The sequence below is a fragment of the Lycorma delicatula genome, chromosome 6 (assembly GCF_047948215.1).
Source record: "Lycorma delicatula isolate Av1 chromosome 6, ASM4794821v1, whole genome shotgun sequence".
Lineage (NCBI taxonomy): Eukaryota > Metazoa > Arthropoda > Insecta > Hemiptera > Fulgoridae > Lycorma > Lycorma delicatula.
This window is the reverse complement of record NC_134460.1, coordinates 153,218,220-153,239,952: the sequence shown is the minus strand read 5'-3', so window position 1 is coordinate 153,239,952 and position 21,733 is coordinate 153,218,220. Positions and strand designations below refer to the sequence as shown.

General features: G+C 28.9%; 1 protein-coding gene across 1 annotated transcript in view; it reads right to left on the bottom strand.

Moving 5' to 3' along the window:
• The window catches only part of LOC142326962 (DIS3-like exonuclease 2), a 105,698-nt gene that overhangs the window by 47,587 nt on the left and 36,378 nt on the right, over nucleotides 1-21,733 (bottom strand). The window contains exons 3-7 of the mRNA XM_075369695.1: nucleotides 20,262-20,361; nucleotides 14,496-14,546; nucleotides 10,618-10,728; nucleotides 8,928-8,978; nucleotides 6,500-6,711 (exon numbers count right to left, since the gene is read on the bottom strand). Of these exons, the coding sequence (XP_075225810.1) occupies nucleotides 6,500-6,711; nucleotides 8,928-8,978; nucleotides 10,618-10,728; nucleotides 14,496-14,546; nucleotides 20,262-20,361 (525 nt within the window). The remainder of the gene's footprint in view (nucleotides 1-6,499; nucleotides 6,712-8,927; nucleotides 8,979-10,617; nucleotides 10,729-14,495; nucleotides 14,547-20,261; nucleotides 20,362-21,733) is intronic.

The following is a 21,733-nucleotide window of genomic DNA, read 5'->3' as shown; positions in this document are numbered from 1 at the left end:
AATTATTAACAGCTGCTATAGGGAATCCCCTGACGTCACAGACAATCTATAGTATGTTAATACTGTAAAATAAATTTATAACCAACTATGAATTGTGATGTAAAAGCTGTTGTATCAATAAATTTACTATATTTTGCAGCTTTATATGAAATTATTTTAGTCTCACAAATGTGAAGGAACATATACAATAAAAGTATCATTAACCAGAAAAATGATGTTAACCTCGTTTTCGTTGAAAGTAATGATGACTGATTGATGTAGAACATCATCATAGTTTTTCTTAAATTTTCAAAATAAAGGAACAGTAGATTTACTGAAAAATTGATAGTGAAAACTGACATATTTGAATTTCGCTCACGCTAGTATCTTGAGAACGGTTGGAACTAGATGTATGGGACTAGGACCTATCATTCCGGATGATTGCAAAGTACCCTCTCGATTAAGCCTTTCAAAATCGCGTTAAAAATGGCCTAGGACACATTGTTGTCGAGATATGCCCTTTTTTTATTTAATAAAAGATATGTCTGAAAAATCACGTTTCTTATGTAAAATATAAATAAAATAACATCAGCTGTCAATAATTAGCTGTCAACTATAAAAAATTAAAAATTGACAACACCCACTTTCTCTGAAAATAATGATGACCTACATCATCATAAATTAATTACGGCATCTGCAGTTAAAATTTATGTTTTACTATGAATTTTTCATTAAATCAACTGTTTCAAAAATAAATTTACACATATTCATCATTGAAAGTAGCCGTTCTTTAATGTATTCAAATAAACCCGTGAAGAGACCCTCAGGTTCAACCGCCAATTTCTTTGTTGTAATTTTAGAGGCAGCTCAAACCTGTGTTTTACTATGTATTTTGCAATAAATCCACTCTTTCAGCTTGTAAATTTAACTAGAAACAGTGGGAAACATACCCTCAGATTAAACCGATTGTTGGTTCTTTATTGTATTTTATTTCTCAAACACATGTTTTACTATGAATTTTTCAGTAAATCCACTCTTGCACCATGTAAATTCAACTGCAAACCCACATTCATCATTGAAATCGTTCAACAAACGAAAAAATCAAATAAAGAACCAACAAAGAAAATGGCAGTTGTATATGAGGTTTTTATACTACTAACGCAATAGACTTCATTCATAAACTGTTAGCGTAGACAACAAAAGGGATTTGCAAGTGAATTTTATAAGTTTGTTTGTTAATACAAGGCTAGTGGTTAAAAATGGTTACAACCAGTGGTTTGTTTAGTTAATGGGTCTGAATACTAGTTTTCTGTTTATATACCTGGAATAAATTCCGAACGATTATTTATTTTGAACTCTATCTTATGTGTAATCTGTATTTTCCTATTTTCTATTGACATACTATCACTATTGAATGTGTAATATTTTGATTGCTATCTTTGTTGATTACGTTATGTATTTTGTCTGTTTTTATGTCATTCTTCTGTTTTGATTATGTTATCTTATTCAGGTACTTTGTTGTTATTGACATGTAATAATATTATTATCATTCACTACTATTATTATTATTATAGTAGTTATATTATTATTGTAGTTGTTATTACTATATTAACATTTGTGTTCATTAATTGTTTTATTATTGTCACTTATTATTATTATCATCATTATTGTGTTTATCAACTCTGTTATCATTATTAATTTGCCTGGTTGTAATTTGAACATTTTAAACCAATAAACTGTAATTATATATAAACATTCTAAATTGTCAACAACCTTTCAATATCCTGAGCACGGACACATGAAGAAAAAAAAAAAAATTTTTATTTATAATTTTATATATATATATATACAGGTAAAACTAATAGGTCTTTTAAACTAGATTTTTAGAACACATTAGAAATAATAAAAATTGTAAATTGGATATATCTAATGTTACTGACCACCTTATTAATAACAAACATATAGTATCTGATATTTGGACAAATTTGGATATAGTGGAAATCAAGAAATTTAATTAATAATAATAAATAATAATTATTAATTATTTAATTAATAATAATAGTAAAAATTTGGACATTTTGGAGAGATTTTTTATATATAAATACAACAGAATTTCCAATTTGATCAACTTTCAGATAGATATTAATACGACACTCACATGGCACCATGTTTTTAGATAAAAATAGATATAATAATATATATATATATATATATATAATTAATTCAAATCCACTCAGTAATACAATAATGGCTGGCCAGGTTACATAATATAAATTTTCTATTTATTTTATTTTATTTTTACATTTTTTAATGAGGTCATATTTATATACATGTAGTTATTTTATTTAATTGACTTCATATGTTTTTGTATATATGACTATAATTTTAATAATTGTGATCTTTTAATTTTAATTTAAAAAAATTAATGTTAGATTTGTAATTTTATATAAATATATCTTATATACAACTGATGATGCGCGATTCTGCGAAAATGCTTTTGAAATAAAAAAAGATAATAATAATAAGTGTCATTCATTTAATTTGTAATTCTGGTTGTTCAAGTTGGTTTTTTATTATAAAAATATAATATATATATTTATATATGGAGGTACTAGATACTACATAATTACAAATAATTATTTATAAGTTTGTGCCAGCCAACATGTTAAAAACTATTACCTATATAATACAAATCCTTCTCCTAACTATGCAAAATTGGTTAAGAAGTTTTATTACAATAAAATGAGATGTACAAGAATATAATACAACAATAACATGTGACATAAAAAATACGATGTAGAATAATTTATACATACTTAGGTACATAAATTATCACCAAGTACGTATACCTTAGCAAATTTAAGATGATGTATGATCGTGAGATGCTCTCTTATATGATCTGAGATCCCATTTTACATGTAAGAATCCTGTTTAGCCACCTAGTGGTTGGTTGAGGTACTAACTTTATGTTTTTAATTTGAGTTGGCTGGCACCAACTTAAAAAATCATACAAATAGTTATTTTTTGTAAATACTTTTACTTTAATAATAAACAAAAATATAATTAAATGGTAACTTTTTAGTACTCTTATTTTTGAAGTCAGTTCTTATTTTTATTTTTTTTAAATTATTTAAATTATGATATAAAATTTGTATGAATATGCAAAGGTTAACAGACCAATCTATTACTCATACAATTATTACATTACAGGCAGAGATTTATATAAAAATGTGGAAAAAACTCAATAAATTTTCTTGCTTTAGGCTCAAACAGAGGAATTAGAGAAAAATTAAAAAAAAAAAAAAAATGAAATTATATATTATCATAATGTATTATATTATAATTTATTTATCAGCAAAAATTTCTGCATTCCATTCATACAAGTGGAGCTAAAAGAGTAGTAAATGCTACAAGACTGTTTAATAGTAAATGCTTTGGTATTGCCAGAGATGGCCTGTAGATTTCAAATAATTTCTAAGCATACTATGATGTGCAGTTAAGAAACTGATCACATTCCTAAAGTTGTGAATGAGATTTTGACAGCAAACCTCACATAAAATCTAGTTGTAGCCAAGCTCTTGTTGTTTTATGGTTGATGTAAAAGCAGAAGTACAATCCATTCCGAGTCATCAGAATTGGATCGTGCAAATGAATTTGAAATACTTATCAAATGATCATGTACAAGAGTCGTTCAATAATAATTAAAGAAACAGATGGCAACAGCAGAAAAATTATTTAATAGAATAAATTGAAATTGTCTGATGTTCAAGTTAGCACTACCGATACAAAACATATCAGCTGTTTGAAAAAAAATGTCCAATATTATAATGATTATTATAATAATTTCTTTGCTTATTTTAAAATGTTGGCTTTCCTTGAAATCTGTGTTGTAAAAGAATAGCGTGCTGTAATAAGAGTTTTATTTTCTGAAATGTAAAACTGGACAAAATTCACTAGTGAATGTTAAAACAATATATTAAAAGGTGTATTAACTGTGCATATTTTTACGAGTGAACTGAATCGAGCAAAACAAGTTCACAGAACTTCATCATAATGATAACCGATGGAAGTTAGACTGAGATTTTCAAAATCACATTAATATTATTCACAATATTATTATATTATTCACAAGAACAAATTCATAAAAATTTGGGAGATTGCTAAAATTAATATTATGAGAATTGGCACTCTCATTTGCATTATCCAAGCTGAATTACCACTAAACATGTTCATGGTGGATTCAGAGGCAGTTTACTCAAATTCACATACATCTGAATTCATATTTGTACAGAAGAGCTTACACAACAGTTTTTAGCAGAAGATGCTTTTTTAGATTGCAAAATAACTTATGATAAATGTGGATTCATCATTTTAAGCTGAAATTCAAATATCAGAATTTGGAATGGAAACATCAGGATTGTCCCACCAAGAAAAAATTCAAATCCTATGCGTAAAGTGATGCAAAGGTGTTTTTAAGTTATAAAGGCACATCTTACTACAATTATTTGGAAGAACTACATATACTGTAGTCCAGTACTGCATAGCAAGCACATTGAATCACGAACAGGCCTGTAAGCTCACTCTAATGAACGTTAGTTTAATGAAAACAGGTAAAGTGAATAAAGTGTTTGCCAGGAGAAGTGAATAACAGTTGTTTTATCGATATTAAATAAACTATAAGTTAATTGCTAAGACTGAACAATTTTAAAAATGAAATAAATTTTATGAAAATACTATAATATTAAACAGCAGAATAAAAGGGTCATAAAACTGTCAAATCTTGTGATAAAATGATATACAGTATTCACTGGTGTCAAGTGAAATATCCTGCAGTCTAAGCCAATGCGTTGAAAAAAATATTAAGAAAAAACAGTGTTTTTTTTAAATGCAAAAAATCAAAGATTTAGCAGCGATGTAATGGAAAAGTGGTCATGAACATTAACAGATTAATAATTCAACCTGTTTTTTCTAACAGTTTGGACAAACAGTTGCTTTTTCCAACGAAAAGTTTGTTTTCATTTGGCAAAAACAACCAAAATGCCCAACTCTAAAGAAGAAGACAGAAAATGAACAGAATTCACTGTTTCTCAGTCAATTTACTGGTGCAAAACTTGGAGTTAATTTGTAAACTTTACACACAAAAAAAAAATGACAGCTTACTTAACCTCTATTCTGTATTTCTGATTTTGCATTAAAGATTGTTTAGTTTTTAAAGTTTAGATACATATTTATGGAGATTTGCATTAACAGAGATGAAAAGAAATTTCTTGGACAGAACTATGCATCGTTCTGGAGGATTTACTTCAGGTTTTTCAAGAAGTGGAAACACTATCAAGTAAGGAGTGTACTAGAAGGAAGATACGAGCAGGAAGTTATATGTATCCCCCCAAAAAAAACTTAAAGACATTTTTAAACATTATGTACAGACCTTGTAGCCAATGTTGATTTTTTGATGTAACTAGCTCCATACATATGAAGAGTCAATCAAATACGAGGTGTGGCTATTAAATAACAAGAGTAATGCTGCTACAGAAGAACTCTGCATGCGCCAAATTTGTATCACCAACAGCTGTGTAGCATGAAGCCTTCTCTTTCAATTGTTGCCATTCCAGTTTCTGTAGACATATTAGTCTGGCCTCTGTTTGGATAGCATCTGTTTTTTTGTTTTGCCAAAAAAATAAGTGTTTTATTAGAGCAAAGAATTGTCGTGAAATTACATATGAAACTTGGAAAACCACTACTGAAACTTATCTTTTATTAAAAAAAGTATATGGCAATGAATATTTACATGGGTGCGGGTTTTTAAGTGGCTTAAGGGTTTCCAAAATGGCCGAGAAGATGTTGTGTACATGATTGTGTACCTTCACTGGGTTCCTAAAGGTCAAACTATTAATCAACATTATTGCCTTGAGGTCCTTGCTCAACTCTGTAAAAAAATAAGAAAAAACAACCCGAATTGTGGAAGAACAAGTCATGGGTTCTTCATCAGGACAAAGCACCGGCTCACACTGCATGGTCTGTCAAAACATTTCTAGCCAAGCATAACTTCCCAGTGTTAGACCATCTACCTTATTTGCCTGACCTGGCAACATGTGACTTTTATCTGTTCCTCAAGGTCAAATCTGCATTAAAAGGAAAAAGATTTCAGAACGTTGAAGCTGTGAAGCACGTGTCATGAAAGAGCTCACAGAACAAGACTTCCAACACTGTTTTGAACAATGGAAAATTCACAGAGCATTGTAGGGATAGAGGAGGGGTGCATATTGAAGTGGATAATAACTAAATACATATAAATTTAAAATGAAATATTTCATAGCATTAGTCTTGTTATTTAATAGCCACTCCTTGTATGTGTTTCATTTGATTCTTACTTGAAATTAGCTGCTTCATAAAAGAATATAAGCTCAGTATCAGTTCTGCAGCTGGTTACTCCTGTATGAAGTGAACCTAAGGTGTTAATGGAACCCCAATGGTCAAGGTACCCCTGAAATTTGGACACAATAAAAAAATTTATACTTGCCCTTCAGCACATTTTAAGCTTTCCCAACTATTTATATGAACTTTATACAATAAGTCCTTTTCAACAGAACCAATTTTTTGAATATACTCATCAGTTACTATAATATATGGCATTTCCTGATCACGAGAAATTAGTGTAGCATTATTTTTATTTACATGCGACAAAACTGCAACAGTAACTCTACGACGATTAATCTTCTTAATAAATACAACCTGAAAACAGAAATCCCTCTAAGTAATCTAAAGAAAAACTTAATACAGTAATATGACATTATGTTTCAAGTGATTGCATAATAATTACACTGTATAACTAAATATTTTATAAAAAAATCTATTTGTGTAATTACAAAATAGCATTATTTTACAATGTGTTGGAGTAACACCAAAACATTTGAGTTCTGTGCAAGATTATCTTGATAATGACTGTAATCAGAGGAAATCCCTTATGGGTTAAACACCCCTTCTTCTTTCCACCCAATTTTATTATCCTTTCTTTACTCCTATTTTTAAGAATGCCATAAGAATTAGGTCATTTAGTGTTTACAAGGTACTAAGTGGTCCGACTCGGGATAATCTGCAGCATCAACTAGCACCTTCTAGTTACTTATAAGGCAGTTGATTTTTAATTAGGAATCAGCAGGACAGCAATCTCTTTGTATTGGTAAAACTGTCCGAGGTCTCTAATTTATTTGGGAATTGCACAAAAATTGAAATTAATGCAGAGATGCCTATTACATAAAAGCAAGTATTCAATTACAAATAAAATCTAATCTAACACAAAAATAGCTACAACACTATGATGACGATAAAAAACCTTACAAGAAGCAATTTTACAATGAAATAAATCTTTATTTTGATTGGAACATAACAATACGTTATATAAAAAATATAATAGAGAATTATTAAAAAAAATTGATATATTTAATTAATAACCACATTAATTATTTAAATAAAAACAGATGAAATATTGTTACCAAAAATACACTGAATTCCAAAAATTACTACTGTTTTAAAAAAAAAATCATCAATAGACTGATATTGTTTCTGTAAAAGAAAATCTTTTACGTGTATTTTAAAGAAATTGGTGGAAAGATTTTTCAAATCTTCGGCAATTTATTAAAAATTGTAATGGAATCATACACTCAATTTCCTAAATGTTGATCTAAACAACTCACATTTATGAGTGCCAGATAATGATCTGACAGCCCATTTTTGTATTTTAAAAACTTATTCTAACTTTTGAAAGGATCCCCAAGAGATGATATTATACTTTATACAGGAATATATGTAGATACTTATTTAATAAACACTTAATAAGAATGACAAGCTTTGAGTTTTATTAAGGTAAAGATCAATCTGATCATACCATGAAAATATGTTATCTAATAAAACACCCAGAAATTTTGCTTTGTGGGCAACGAAAATACTATCGTTATAATTAATGGAAATTTGAAACACATGATCAATAATGATAAGTCTATCTGAGAAGCACAATGCAACAAATTTATTTATTAATTTTCTTTAGTCACTGTAGGGCGAGGTCAAATTACAGCTATCAGCTTCCTCCTACTTTTTACCATCCTGAATAAAGGATTTTTAAATGTGTGAAAAATATCAAGCTTGACTGGAGTTTACTTGGATTCAATCTTCCAAATGAAAGACAAAGGCACTATCCACAGGTGCCTTTATGACTGTTGGTAAATAGGCAATTTACCAACATAGGCAATGGGTTGCAAGGCATGCAACCCGTCTAGCAAATGTTTTACAGAGATTCAGTTTGTAATGAATAAGAGTGAACTCTATCACTGTTTGCATTAAAATTTTCAGCAATTCTTTCTACCACAACTGTCTCCTTGAAGTAATGCATCATGGAATTCTACAGCTGAGTTTATAACCCCAATCAATTATGATTACACTTATTTACCTCATTCTAAAGTTCAACCCACCTGTAAAAATTTATATGATTCATACAACTTTGTATTTCAACTTTGTTGAAATACAAATTTAGTAGTACATTTCAAATGATTTTTACAACCTCCTAAAAAAAATAAAATGAATGACAGCCATTTTAAATTGATGACAGGATTACCAATTTTTTTACAGATCTTGGGCCTTAATCCGATCAGTTTTAAAACTACAGAGAGACCAGTAGCAAACTAAATAAAAAGAAATGAAACAACCTGCTAAATAAATTCAAATTACTTAAGCTATGACAAAAAAGGTTTCTCATAAAAGCATAAAAACCATGGGGGGGATATATAATGCTGGAAAAAGTACAATAGGGATTTGCTAAATATTGTACCTTAAAAGTTTTCTATTTTAAGACATTTTCATCCATTTTATTAAGGTTTTTTCTATTGCATTCTATTTTAAGACAGTTTTCATCATGCATCAATCCCAATAAAATATAATTATATATTTTTAATTACCTCTCCAAAATAGACATATCTAATCTTATTTTTATTATCAGTCTCAGGATTCTGTAATCACAAACAAATAAATTATAAATGCATACCAGACATTTTTACATTTACAATTAAAAGTAATGAATACTAATAAAAATAAATGATACAATAAAAAAATGATCACAAATTCAATCAAAAGTTACAAAAATATTTTGATGGCAGCTGATTCAGTAACTAATTCAACAAATATACACACGTAACACATATACATACAATTAGCATACAATCCACATATTGTACGTGTATGCATTTACAAATATAATGTTTTTAGCAAAAAAAAAAATCTATTCAAACGATATAAAAATTATAAGAAAGAAAAAAATACATTCCATCCAAGCCTTATGAACATACTTCAATTTAATTATTAAAAGAAAAGCAATGAAATGTTCATGTTGTAGGCCAAAATTTAACTTGTAACTTAAGGCTATGTATCAAGTAGTTTTCCCTTTGTAATTTTATGCAACATTATCTGCTACAATTACTAGCCACTACAATGTGTGCCAACAGCACACAATGAAACTATATCCGATGTCATTAACCTTTCTCTAGAAGACTATGTTTCATATGCTCATTAGAATGGCAGCTATTGATTTTTCCAAGTTTTTTTCTCAAATGGTACTGCCAGAAATATTCCAGTCACTTGACAAATAACCAAATAATTTCATTACTCTTTCAAATTAGATTGTCATGGGTTTGGTATTGATTAAAAGCTCATGTTCTACTATTTCTTTTAAATCAATAATTTTGCAATTTGCCACAGTAGTGAGAAATCAGCTCACTACTGATGATCAGCTCACAAAAACTAAAAATTTATTTTTAGTTTTGTAATTACACTGCAAATTTTTTATCCATTTATTTAATAAATACCTGTTATAAAACTAGCAGACAAATAAAAACAACATTAAAAATTCTGCTTTTGTATAATCTGAAAATATTTTGGATGAATTGGGGAAAAATAAATAAAAAAAAGCTCAGTAATTTTCTACACATCTTTCCGAATAAAATGATGGATATTTAAAATTTAATTATTAAAATAATATTTGCAAAATGCATTGAACACCACCATAGAAATAACTGATCATTAATTCACGGGTAAAGAAGACTTATGAACTAAAAATACTATGTTAGTTAATTAAATATATTTTCATAATAATTTAATATAGATTAAACCAGGTTTTCAGGATTAAATCCTCGATGAAATGTACAGATTGAAATTTTGACTACGTAACATATATATATAGCTAGCTTACATGTATATATCAGTGTTTGGGGCTAATGCAATTTTACTTTTGTAAATAATTATGTTTTTAATAGCCCATGGCAAGAGTTATATAGTATATATAAAAAATGGTAGTATTTCTAATCGAACTTAAATTTGATATTTGAAATTAAGTACTGATAAATATTTTTTTATTTTATTTTTATGAAGAAATATTACACCATTTCAGCATACCATTGTCAGTTTTGTGTTAGAAGAAAATGTTAGCAAATTATTCCACTCATAAACCTATGCAGATTAAAAAGAATTACGCATAGATGTAGTGAGAATGATTAAGGTTTTTTCAGCAGATCACATATTACGCAAAAACAACTAAGATTTTAAAAGCCTGGAGAATAAAACTTAAATAACTAAGGAAATATTATGCATACATACATTTGATTTAACAACATTTTCTTCAAGGATCTTTACTACAACTACATCACCATCTAAAGCTCGATTTCTTGAATAAAGATCTTTTAAGAAAATTTTTTTTTTTTCTTTTTTCTGAAAAAGAAAAATTATTTTCTTTAGTTTTTTTTTTTTGTAAACTAAAATCTTTTTATAAAATGTTAACTTTACTTAACTAATAACCTTAAAATATGTTACTTAATAAATAAAAAAAGCATATAAATAAGAAAAAATAACTAAATTAATTAATTAATGTGAAAATATAATGTACTTAAAACTCAGAAAAATGTAATTAAAATCTTTAAACTAGATTTTAATTGTTAAAAAATTACTGACCATAGGTAGAGGAATTTAGATACACTACCAAACTAACTGAAAGAAAGATAGTAATTTACAGAAGAAAATTGCGTACAGAAGTAGATGTCAACAACGAGATTGAATGTTTTATATGGTCAAAAATCGACCACATATGAAATGAATATGTGGTCAAAAAGAATAAAGTGCAAAAAGACACCATGATGAAATTATATAAAGTAATGACTATATTAGCTGGCTTTTACAGAAGTCGAAATGTGATACTGACTGCCAGGAATAGAAACCCACTTTAAATTGTGGGGATCCTATGTTCAGTTCTAAGTGTATTGAAGAGAAACAGATTAAAAAATGAGGAATAAGAGGCCAATCAAATGTAAGAAATGAGAAAATTACGACTTATGTGAATAGTATAGTGGCTGCAATATGTTTACTGAATGCAGGATGAAAGATTACCAAAAATGATAATAGAATAAACTTCTAATGAAATATGGTGAATAAAAAGGTCTTTAAAATGTTTGTCTGATCAATTAATTGAATGATGAAACTCCAACAGGCCAGAAGGAGACTGAGCAAAAGACACCTAACAAAAAATTTACTTTTAAAGTTCATCAAAGTAGTAAATTCATTGTACTACAGTAATGATCAGACGCGGTTACAACCAAAAAGTAAGATGAAAGAAACGGTAGTTAACAGCTACTCTTAAAAAATTCTGTGTAAACCGATTTAATGAATAATTGATACTGAACTGATATTTATTTATACACGTGTACCTAGAAACTATCAAATAGTGCAAATAATTTTCAAATTGTTCCTCAGATTTTTCTACCACAATTCATAATTACATTAAATAATCTTTAGGTTGTAACTACACCTCAAATCTTTTTATGCAGATGCATTCGGTGTATTTCTGAACTACAGCATACCTGACATATATCCATTTATCTTTTTACCTATTATTTTAAATGATAGATGTTTTTAAAGGAAATAAAATTTTTTTAAGTGTATTTATTTAATTTACTATGTGTTAAAGTTGTTTGATTTTTTATTTACTTAGAAAAAATGTTTTTTTTTCTTTTGCAATTCTCACTCGTAGAAATAGAAACATTTTTTACTATCATGAATAAAAAATACACATAAATAAAACAAATATTTGTCATTTAAAAGCTCCATGGCTGTAAATCAATATTTCTTATCACGATTTAATAGTAATCTAAACAAAATGATATACATAAAAATGGAATAATTGTTTCTTTTTTTGTGATAAATTAAGAAGTGTTTAATCAGTAATATAAATTATTTCACAATCCTATACATTCAATCACTCAATGTGGTGTATTTATTTATATAAATATTAATATAATAATATTTATATAGTATTATTTAATATACAAATATAATCGTGCAATGTATATTTTTTTATTGTAATAATTTTTCTATGTTCTAAAAACAACTGCAATATAAACTAATAATAAAAACAACTGTAATATAAGCTAATAATAAAAATAACTGTAATATAAGCTAATAATATTGTCTAAATTAAAATTCAAAATGTACCATTTTACTGAATTCATTCTTTATAACTTTCATAATATTATAACAATTTTATTTTTATCAAATCAGATAATTCAGCAAAATATAATCATTATATTTGTTCTGTGTTTTAAAATAAACTATAGGGGAAATATTACATTTTAAGATACACAGCAAGTGTACAATATAATTGGTTAGCTTAGCATTTCTCCTGCCACCACCCCATTTGGTCTCCCTAAAGCATAAGACCGAATGTCTGTGCCATAAATGGCTACTGAACCTCAAATCAGTTTAGCGATCAGTGTCCTAACTAGCTCCTAGAGCTAACCTAAAAGCATGAGTGGAATAAGCGAGGTATCACATACCACTTGCTTGCGTGTTCCACCACCCACTTGTCATATATCACTAAAATGGGTAGGCGCACCCCATCAACTACTAAGACATATATGACTATCAATAATTAAATTTATCTCATCAAAGACAGCAATTCGCTGCCACACCTAGGTCGCTGAATGTCAACAAAAACCTGTCCACCATTAGAGCGCTTGGAGCCTTAATCTGGCTGGTAGCCAGCCATATCTCTTGGTTAGCTTCTTACAGCAGTGTGGTAGGATTCTTTTCCCTTAGGCAATCTACTGATGTCAGTTGAACAAAGCAACCGCATCAAGGAACTCCCACATGGTCCGACAATGTGGCTCTTGCCACATTGACTCACCCCGCTTGTGAGTGGCCAATTTTCCCCTTGACCTCTAAGTTCCAGAGTAGCCTGAGTTCTGCCCCCTCCAACAGCCAGGCAGTCGAACATCATGTGTTCGTTCGACTTGACCTTCCAGTAGATGCACAGCTCATCAGCTGCCAGGCAGAACCAAAATAAATATTGGTTTAAATTTACGAGGTTGGAGAGTACTTGGGCTCCCGTTGCCCTGAAAAACGAAGGAGAGGCATACCATCCCCAAATCCTGTATAAACTTTTACAAGGATCTTCCCTTAGTTGTGGCTTGCCATTCTTGCTGCCATGCTTGCATTGCGAGGCTGCAAAGCCTCCTCTGCAGGTGGGAGATGGGTAACTGTTTGAAATTTAGAACTGGTGCATTGAGATCACTGTACCACTCCAGTACAAGCCCGGCTTGAAACTGTCTTCTAAATACCTCAGCCTCCCAGCCTCTTCGCAATTTCCACATGACCACCCAAACTTTCACCACTAAATCGTTTGGGAGAGCCTTTCACAATACGGTGGTAGCCTCGTAGGAGATTGTTTTAAAAACACCAGTGCATACAATTAAAGCTCTGTGCTGGGCACTCCTTAAATTTTGAATAAGTACTTGATTTCTTTACAACCTATACGCCCAAACGGACATCGTATAAGAGGTCATACTTTCAAAATTTCAAAGACACCTCAGTACACCATGTACAAATGATGGCCCAACAGCCTGTAATCCTTTCAAGCAATCCTTGTAAGCTTGTGCATACAGAGGCAGCGTCCACCACTACTTGCCTAATCTGATAGCTAAACAACAACTTCTCATCAAACAAAACACCTAGGTACTTATGAACTTGAACTTGGCTGATTACACAGCCTTTATACTTGTATAATAGTACACAATATAAGATAAATTCATTCCAATATTTCTGTTAAACTTACTTCAATCGATAAAATCATACATTTTGAATTTTGCACTTATTATCAATAACAGCATAGATTTCTCTAATTTTTGGATGAAAACTTCAATATTCATTTAAATTAACTAAATTTATTATACCTTCATGTTTTATATTATTATTTTATTATATTTTATTTTACTATTATTCCTTTATGTTTTATATGCTGCAGTTAAGCATACAATTTTTGATCTGTTATATACAAGCAATCATAGAATTATTATTATTATAAGAGAAATTGTCTGTACAGTAAAAATGCTATTCACATTACCTATTTCAGTAAAAAAAATCAATAAACAGAAGGCTAAATAGAAAAAGAAAGAGTAAAAAATTCAATAATTTTCTGCAACTTCACTGACCGTTATAACATACGCCAGACTATTATTCTTTCTATTGATCCGGAAATATCCCTAAAACAAATACAATTTGATAAATTTAAAAATAAACTTATATCTTATCCATATAAATGAAATATATACAGCTATTAATAAGTATAAATGCATCTGGAAGGCGATAAAAGTATTACCATATAAAATAACCAATAATTCAATGTTTTTGAATGCTTATTTATTACAAGCAGGCTTCTTTACACAATTATGTTACAAAAAGAAGTAAACTATAAAATACAAAAGAGACATAACTCTTAGAATGAGATTATAAAAACTTATGCACACAAGGTAAATTAAAAACCATCTATTTGTAAGATGGGAACAATGTAATCAGTTAGCTGCACATCAAGCACTCTACATATCCTTATTATGCACTAGTGTCATATCCATATCTTTCCTTTGTGCTGTAAAGTATCATATATAGACTTATTTTGTATACGTGAAGGTTTAGTTTTGGTTAAAATTTCCCAACTGCAATTCCCAGTAAATCAACAACATTACACATAAATTTTATGAAACCAGGAGAGCATATATAATCAAAAGTGTTGAGGATGGTGCTGCTTTCAAATTTGAGTAATACTGATATTTTTGAAAACAAGAAAAGCATTTAGTTTTCTCAACCACAAAAATTATCAGAAAATTATCCTTTTTTGTTGAAAATACTATGTGATGTGCTGGATCATATCCATTTTACTAATGTGCCTATGTTTCACCTATATGTGCACAATATTAATGTAAACAATCAACAATCAAAACAGTTGATATACAAGAAATGAAATTTCTTATTATTTATGAACAATCATTGCACACGTACAAGCAGATACCTGCTGAACTGCAAGTGTACCTGCCAATCTAACCTATACCTTTAGTGTATTACAAATTTTAATATCGACAGGTTAACATCAACAATAATAGTCATACTACCAGTAGTTAAATATTAATTATAACTAACTGAACATAATTCACAAATTTACACAGTTGGTGAGTCCATTTCTTGTTAATATAAGCAAACAGTTAAAGATTATAAAGTATTATTTTAAAAGTAAAATAATCAATAAAAGCAATGCAGTCTCATTTAAATGTGTAAGAAGTGCTGGAAGCAGACAAGAGTTATATGATGGGTTCTTGAATACTTCCTGATCAAACTTCTGAAGCAGCTCTTGAGTTATTGCAGACAAGTTTAATCAGGAAAAAACAATGCTGTTTGATAAAAGGCTGCATAATTTGTTTTTACTAAATGGAGCCTGTTAAGTATTTCATGTAAGGCTGTGAGATTATTCTTAAACTGAATGAATAAGAGGGCCTTTTTTGTCTCAGAAAACACAAGCCGTCACTTTTTGTGTGCTTAGTTTGCTCAACTTTCTTTGGTGTTAAAGGATTTCCTCGACTGTACACTTTTACTGGTGGTATTTATTGCAGTAATTTTATGACATATAGTTTCTTAACACCAGTAAGTATCAGTATGATTAAGAAACATATGCCCTCTGATTTACATCAACTGAGAAATGTTAAGGCTGCTCTCACTGGCTTTTTCTATTCTTTTTCAAACAGCCGTTATGAGGAATCCATCCAGTAGAATTTTTTTGTATCTAAAATCAACAATTTTGTGTTCAAGAGCTCTCCAAATGAACTTTGTAATCAATCAATAGTGAATCTTTATGAGTTTTACAGACAGTTTTTTATAACATTTGTTTCCCATACTTCATTAATTCATAATTCTGCATACAATTTTCTTATTTTCCAATGAACTTTTACTTTTTACCTTTTTAAAGGTTTTTGATTGTAAACACCACATTACCCTTAGATTTTCACATCTGGAAGGATATTTTTTGTGACACATTTTAAATGATCAGGAAAACTTGCTGCTAACCGTCTCAAAAGGACTTTAGCAAAGATCTTGGTGGTATGGATTTTCTACCATTTAAGGTCATCAAATGCAATCCTAAAATGTTTTTCTAGCATAATTAACTTAAAGCATAGAAACTACATCAAATTCTGTAAAACATATGAAAATGGCAAAAAGTAATAAATAGCCTAAGGAAAATATCTAATACAGTAGAATTTTAATCTATATCTCAAAATAGTAATTGTAGCAGACTACATTTTTGAACAGACTAGCAGCAGTTGAGTACATTACTGCTGACTGTTGGAAGAATAACTTAAAAATAAGTGAACTAAAAATTTTAAGAAATATCTCTTGGATGTTTTCTAATTGAAAAAATGAGTAACTATACTTACCTCCCTTGCATGAGTATAATGCAGCAAGAGCCTATGTCCCAGCACCTTGTGGATTATTTCTTACACAATTTTAAACAAGATATATTATATAATTATTATTTTGCAGTTAAAAAAAAAAACTGCATTAAATTCAATAATTTTGAAACACCAACATGATAGTTATTCCAAGAGTTTTTGACCTGTTTCTATTTGAAACAAGTTTTCAAAGTTTTAATCATAAAATGAAAAAAGTTAAAGGCTCATTTATATGAGAGTTCTATAAGTAGTTATATCCCAATAATATTTTGTATGTATATTTGTTCTTTTTTCTCATTTACTGAGAAAATGTTAAAAAAAGTAATATCTAAAAAATAATTTAGCAATGATTTTATGAGTTTTATTTTTTAGTCACAATTAGTTCTTTGAATTGTATTTGCATAATTTTTTGAGTATTTTAGAAGTAAAAAATAGTTTTTTTACTATTGTATATTAAAAGATTGTAAGTTTTAATGGTTTGCATTGACATAATCTTTTATAAGTAACATAATGCTGGCTACAATTTTTCCAATATATAAACACGTATGCCTATTCCTCACTCTATTTTGTCCATTGTTTCAGATGGAAATGTATGTTATTTATGACAGATTGCAAGTGGAAATCCAGGTACTACATACCAGGTATTTGTATTTTATTATTTAAAAAAAATTAGTCACATTTACTGTGTTTTTAAATGTTGTTCTTATCATGTATCTTATCAATGTTATTCATGTTGTTCTTATCCATTCAATGATTATACCTTCACGTAACTAGATATCTAAGAAATTAAGTTATTATATAAATTTGCATTCAGATAAATAAGTAAAAATAAATTTACAGTGGCATAATTGATTTTATGGTTTATTTAATACCATTTACAGAAGAGAATGGTAATCATGCTGTTGTTAAAGAATATTCTTTAAAGGATATTTTTGTTGTGTGAAATCAGAATGATGCTTAGAGGAAATTGTGAAACGTTTAATCAATATTTACTTTTTAGAATACATAAAATTTTTAATTTTATATACAGCCTTCATAAAAATAGTTGATTTAATTCCCCACATTATTTTTGTACATTCACTTTTTATAAACCTTAGTAAAAAAAAAGAAGTATATACACTGCACTAATGAATACCATATTTGAATTTCATATCATAGCTATTCTAATTTATTTATCAAAAACAGTGACTTCTTATAATCAGTAATCATTTATACATCATTTTAAAATGTTGTATGCCTGATTTAGTTAAAATAAAGAAAAAAAAATGAATGACCTAAGCAATTAGTAATTATAAAAAATTACATTGTATATAACAATTAACAATTTAATTTACTAACAAATAATATAACTATAAAAATAATATACCCAGCAGTATGTCATGATAAATCAAGATATAGTAATGCTAAACAATTATTGAAATACAATGGGAAAATAAGAAAACAAAATTTTTTACGTAAAATTTACTATCTAAAATGGGATAAAGTTTAGACAGTAAACTTGAGTATTTTTTTTACTATGTTTACAAGAAAAAGGTTAATATTTTTTTTGTATTTTGTTAGATAACGTAAATTTTAACCATTGTTGTAGATAGATTTCAATCTCTGTGGCAGAATGGTAGCATCTTGGCCTTTCGTCCAGAGGTCCTGGGTTTGAATTCCAGTCAGACTTGCCAGTTTTCACACACTAACACCTTATAAATTTATATTACCGATTTTATAATCATAAAACAATCATCATAAGTAGACTACTGCAATTGTGTACAAGTGTGTGTGTGTGTGTGTGTGTGTGTGTGTGTGTGTGTGTGTGTGTGTGTGTGTGTGTGTGTGTGTGTGTGTGTGTGTGTGTGTGTGTGTGTGTGTGTGTGTGTGTGTGTGTGAGTCTACACACACACATTTATAAAAAAAATTTTAAAAAATCCCTTCAGCATCCTGGAAGGCGAAGGTAGATTCACCGATGCTAATAAGGGGATAAAAAATATTTTCAACTTAAAGTTAAGAAAAATTTCAAATTTACTCAATATGGCAATGGTTGCATGTGAAAAAGGTTTCACATGTTTATCACAGGACAAACCCCATCTTCTTACAATTCCAGCAACATTTTGATCATCCCTTGCTGTAAGGGTTGGTCATATCAAAAATTGTTTCACATAAAAGTTTTAGGTAATGTTTAGAGAAATAACAACCACTTTACACAGATTCGATACTGTGCCTATTAAGGAAGGTATGATTTTTTTTGTCTTAGAAACCCCATTTTTTCCACCCCCTGGGTCAATGGTTGGAGATATCAAAAAACTTTACTTAGATAAGTTTTAGGCCCTTATCCAAAATTTAAACAAATTCAATATTTTATTTAATAACAGAGTTATAGCGATATTTGGTTTTTTCAAAAAAGTCCCCTGCCATTTCCATCCCATAGTCTGATTTTGCCCATTAATGAACTCAACCAAGATTTTGGGTCATTATATTTTATGTATCAATTTGAAAGTGATTGGTGCAAAATTACGGCAGTTATCTTGTCCACAAGAAAGTTAAATATATATATATAAACTTTTGAACTGATGGTGGTTTTGGGGTCTGCAGGATGTCACACAAGAACATATGTCAAAATTTTCCAGAAGTCGAATCGGGTACCCATTACAGTAGGTAGCTTTTTATGAAATCCACCTAATAATGAAATGTAAATTGTCAAATAAACAAAACTCATGAAACACTAAAAAAACTGATATTTCTAACAGCATTTTTTAGAAAAAGTCAAAAATATGTATACAGAAAAAACCGTGCTTTAGACAACCCCAATAGAAACTCCAAATTTAGCATAAAAATATCTAAACCACTGAAACTTCTAACACAGATAACTCATCATGATCTAATACATGCCTCTGTTGGATAGGAATTTACCTGAAGAAATTCAGAAATTGGATAAACTTTATACAATCAAACCTTGCCAATAATATAATATAAGGCAGGAGGAAGTAACCATATAAAAAAAAACTTTCACAAAAGATTTTTAATAAATTTATATCTCTAAAAAGCTAATAAACATCAGCTCCCTATTAAACAATTATGTTTCTTCATCATTATTGAAAGTAAATTCTCAACTGTCTAACTTCTATTTATTATGTATATTAATATTTTGTTTTTAATTTATAAATTAATATTCATTAATATTTTAATTTATGTATATATTTTTCTATAATGTCTGCTGGCAATAGTCTGTTTAATATAACCAAAGAGCCATTTAGTTTTAAGCGTCATATTTTTATAAATGATTTTCAAACATTTCCTTGTATCGGTGATTTAGTTTTTGATAATACTTGTTTAATGATGCATGATGTCTACATACAAACTCATATATTGTAAACTTTTACTTGTAAAAACATCATTCTCTTTTTTCTTAAGGAACAAAGGACAATAAATAAAAATTAACTTTTATACCTTGACTTATTTAGTGAAACAGAAAAGCAGTACTTTATAATATCATACCTCAAATAAAGTTTTATTTTCTAAACCGGCTTTCACTTCTTCTTCAGTCAAATAATTATTAAAGTTTATTTTCTTTTTTGATTCTTCTTCAACCAAAACTCTACAACAGAACAAACCAAACAGTTTAATTATGCAGACATCAATCAGTATACTGAATTTCTTTTTTTTAATTCTTGTTAAAATTCTAAATAAGATAAAATTATACAACCATCATTATAAAAGTTACTGGTTTTCAAATTTCTGGCCTCTGTGGCACAAGGGGTAGTGTCTTGGTCTTTCATTCGGAGGTTCTGGGCTTTAATCCCAGTCAGGCATGGCATTTTTCATTCTCTACAAAATTCCACTCCCATTTACTATTCACAAGCTTCAAGCTTATGTGGCGATAACATCAAGAAAAAAGTAACTGTAAGAGAGCATAAGCCTGTTGTTACTATGTAAATAAATAAATAAATTTTTACATTTACAGTGAGTGCAAACTGAAGCTGTATATATAAACATTTTAAGAGAAATGAATAAACTAATTAACTGAGAATAAACCTTAAGAATCATTTTATTAGTAATATGCTAAAGGTATGTTCAGTTAAATTAAGATTACTTAATCCTGCAGTAATGGAGCTACAGTCCAGAGAGCACGCACATTAGCTTTGCATTAACTCATTGAATGATTAACTTCTTGACAGAAGGCAGGCACTTGTTACACATTTCAATAAACAGTAATGAGTGTGCACAGAAAATAGTACTTTAAATGCTACCCTAGTTATTTAGCATTGCTTATGAGTAAATTGGAATAATTTATCATCACTCACTATAACTTTACAAATCTGCACAAAATACTTGAATATATTCATCTTACAGGGATATTACTGCATTTTATATCTTTCTACCCGGGTATAACACAATTTCAAGATAGAATATTCCTACCGTACCTGTCAATCTCACCAAGGCAGAAAGTACATGATGTGCAAAAGGTTACCATCAGAATTTTCTCTTTCACAGTGTTGTAATGTATACTAAACTATTACTGTACTGAGCAGAATGAAGAAGCTACTTTTTACATTACCTACAAATTTGCTTATATATTTGACTGAATGTTAGTGCATATGTTTAATTTCCTGAGCTAAAAATGTTCTGGTGAAACTTTTTTTTTTGTCAAGATGTTTGTGTAACTGTTTTTAATCAGTCTATATAAGCAACCATGTTAATGTTAATTTAATACCAAAGCGAGTAAATTATATTTTGTAGTGTTCAATGATCATATATTGTGGGTAAGAGATTGGCTCACATTTTTTTACAAAAAATGAGAAATGCTTTAATGTGATGTAATGTTACAGAATTTTTGGATAATATATAAGTATAAGTGAAGTGTAGTCTTGTACAGTCTCAGGTCAACCATTTCTGAGATGTGTGGTTAACTGAAACCCAACCACCAATGAACACCAGTATCTTCGATCTAGTATTCAAATCCATATAAA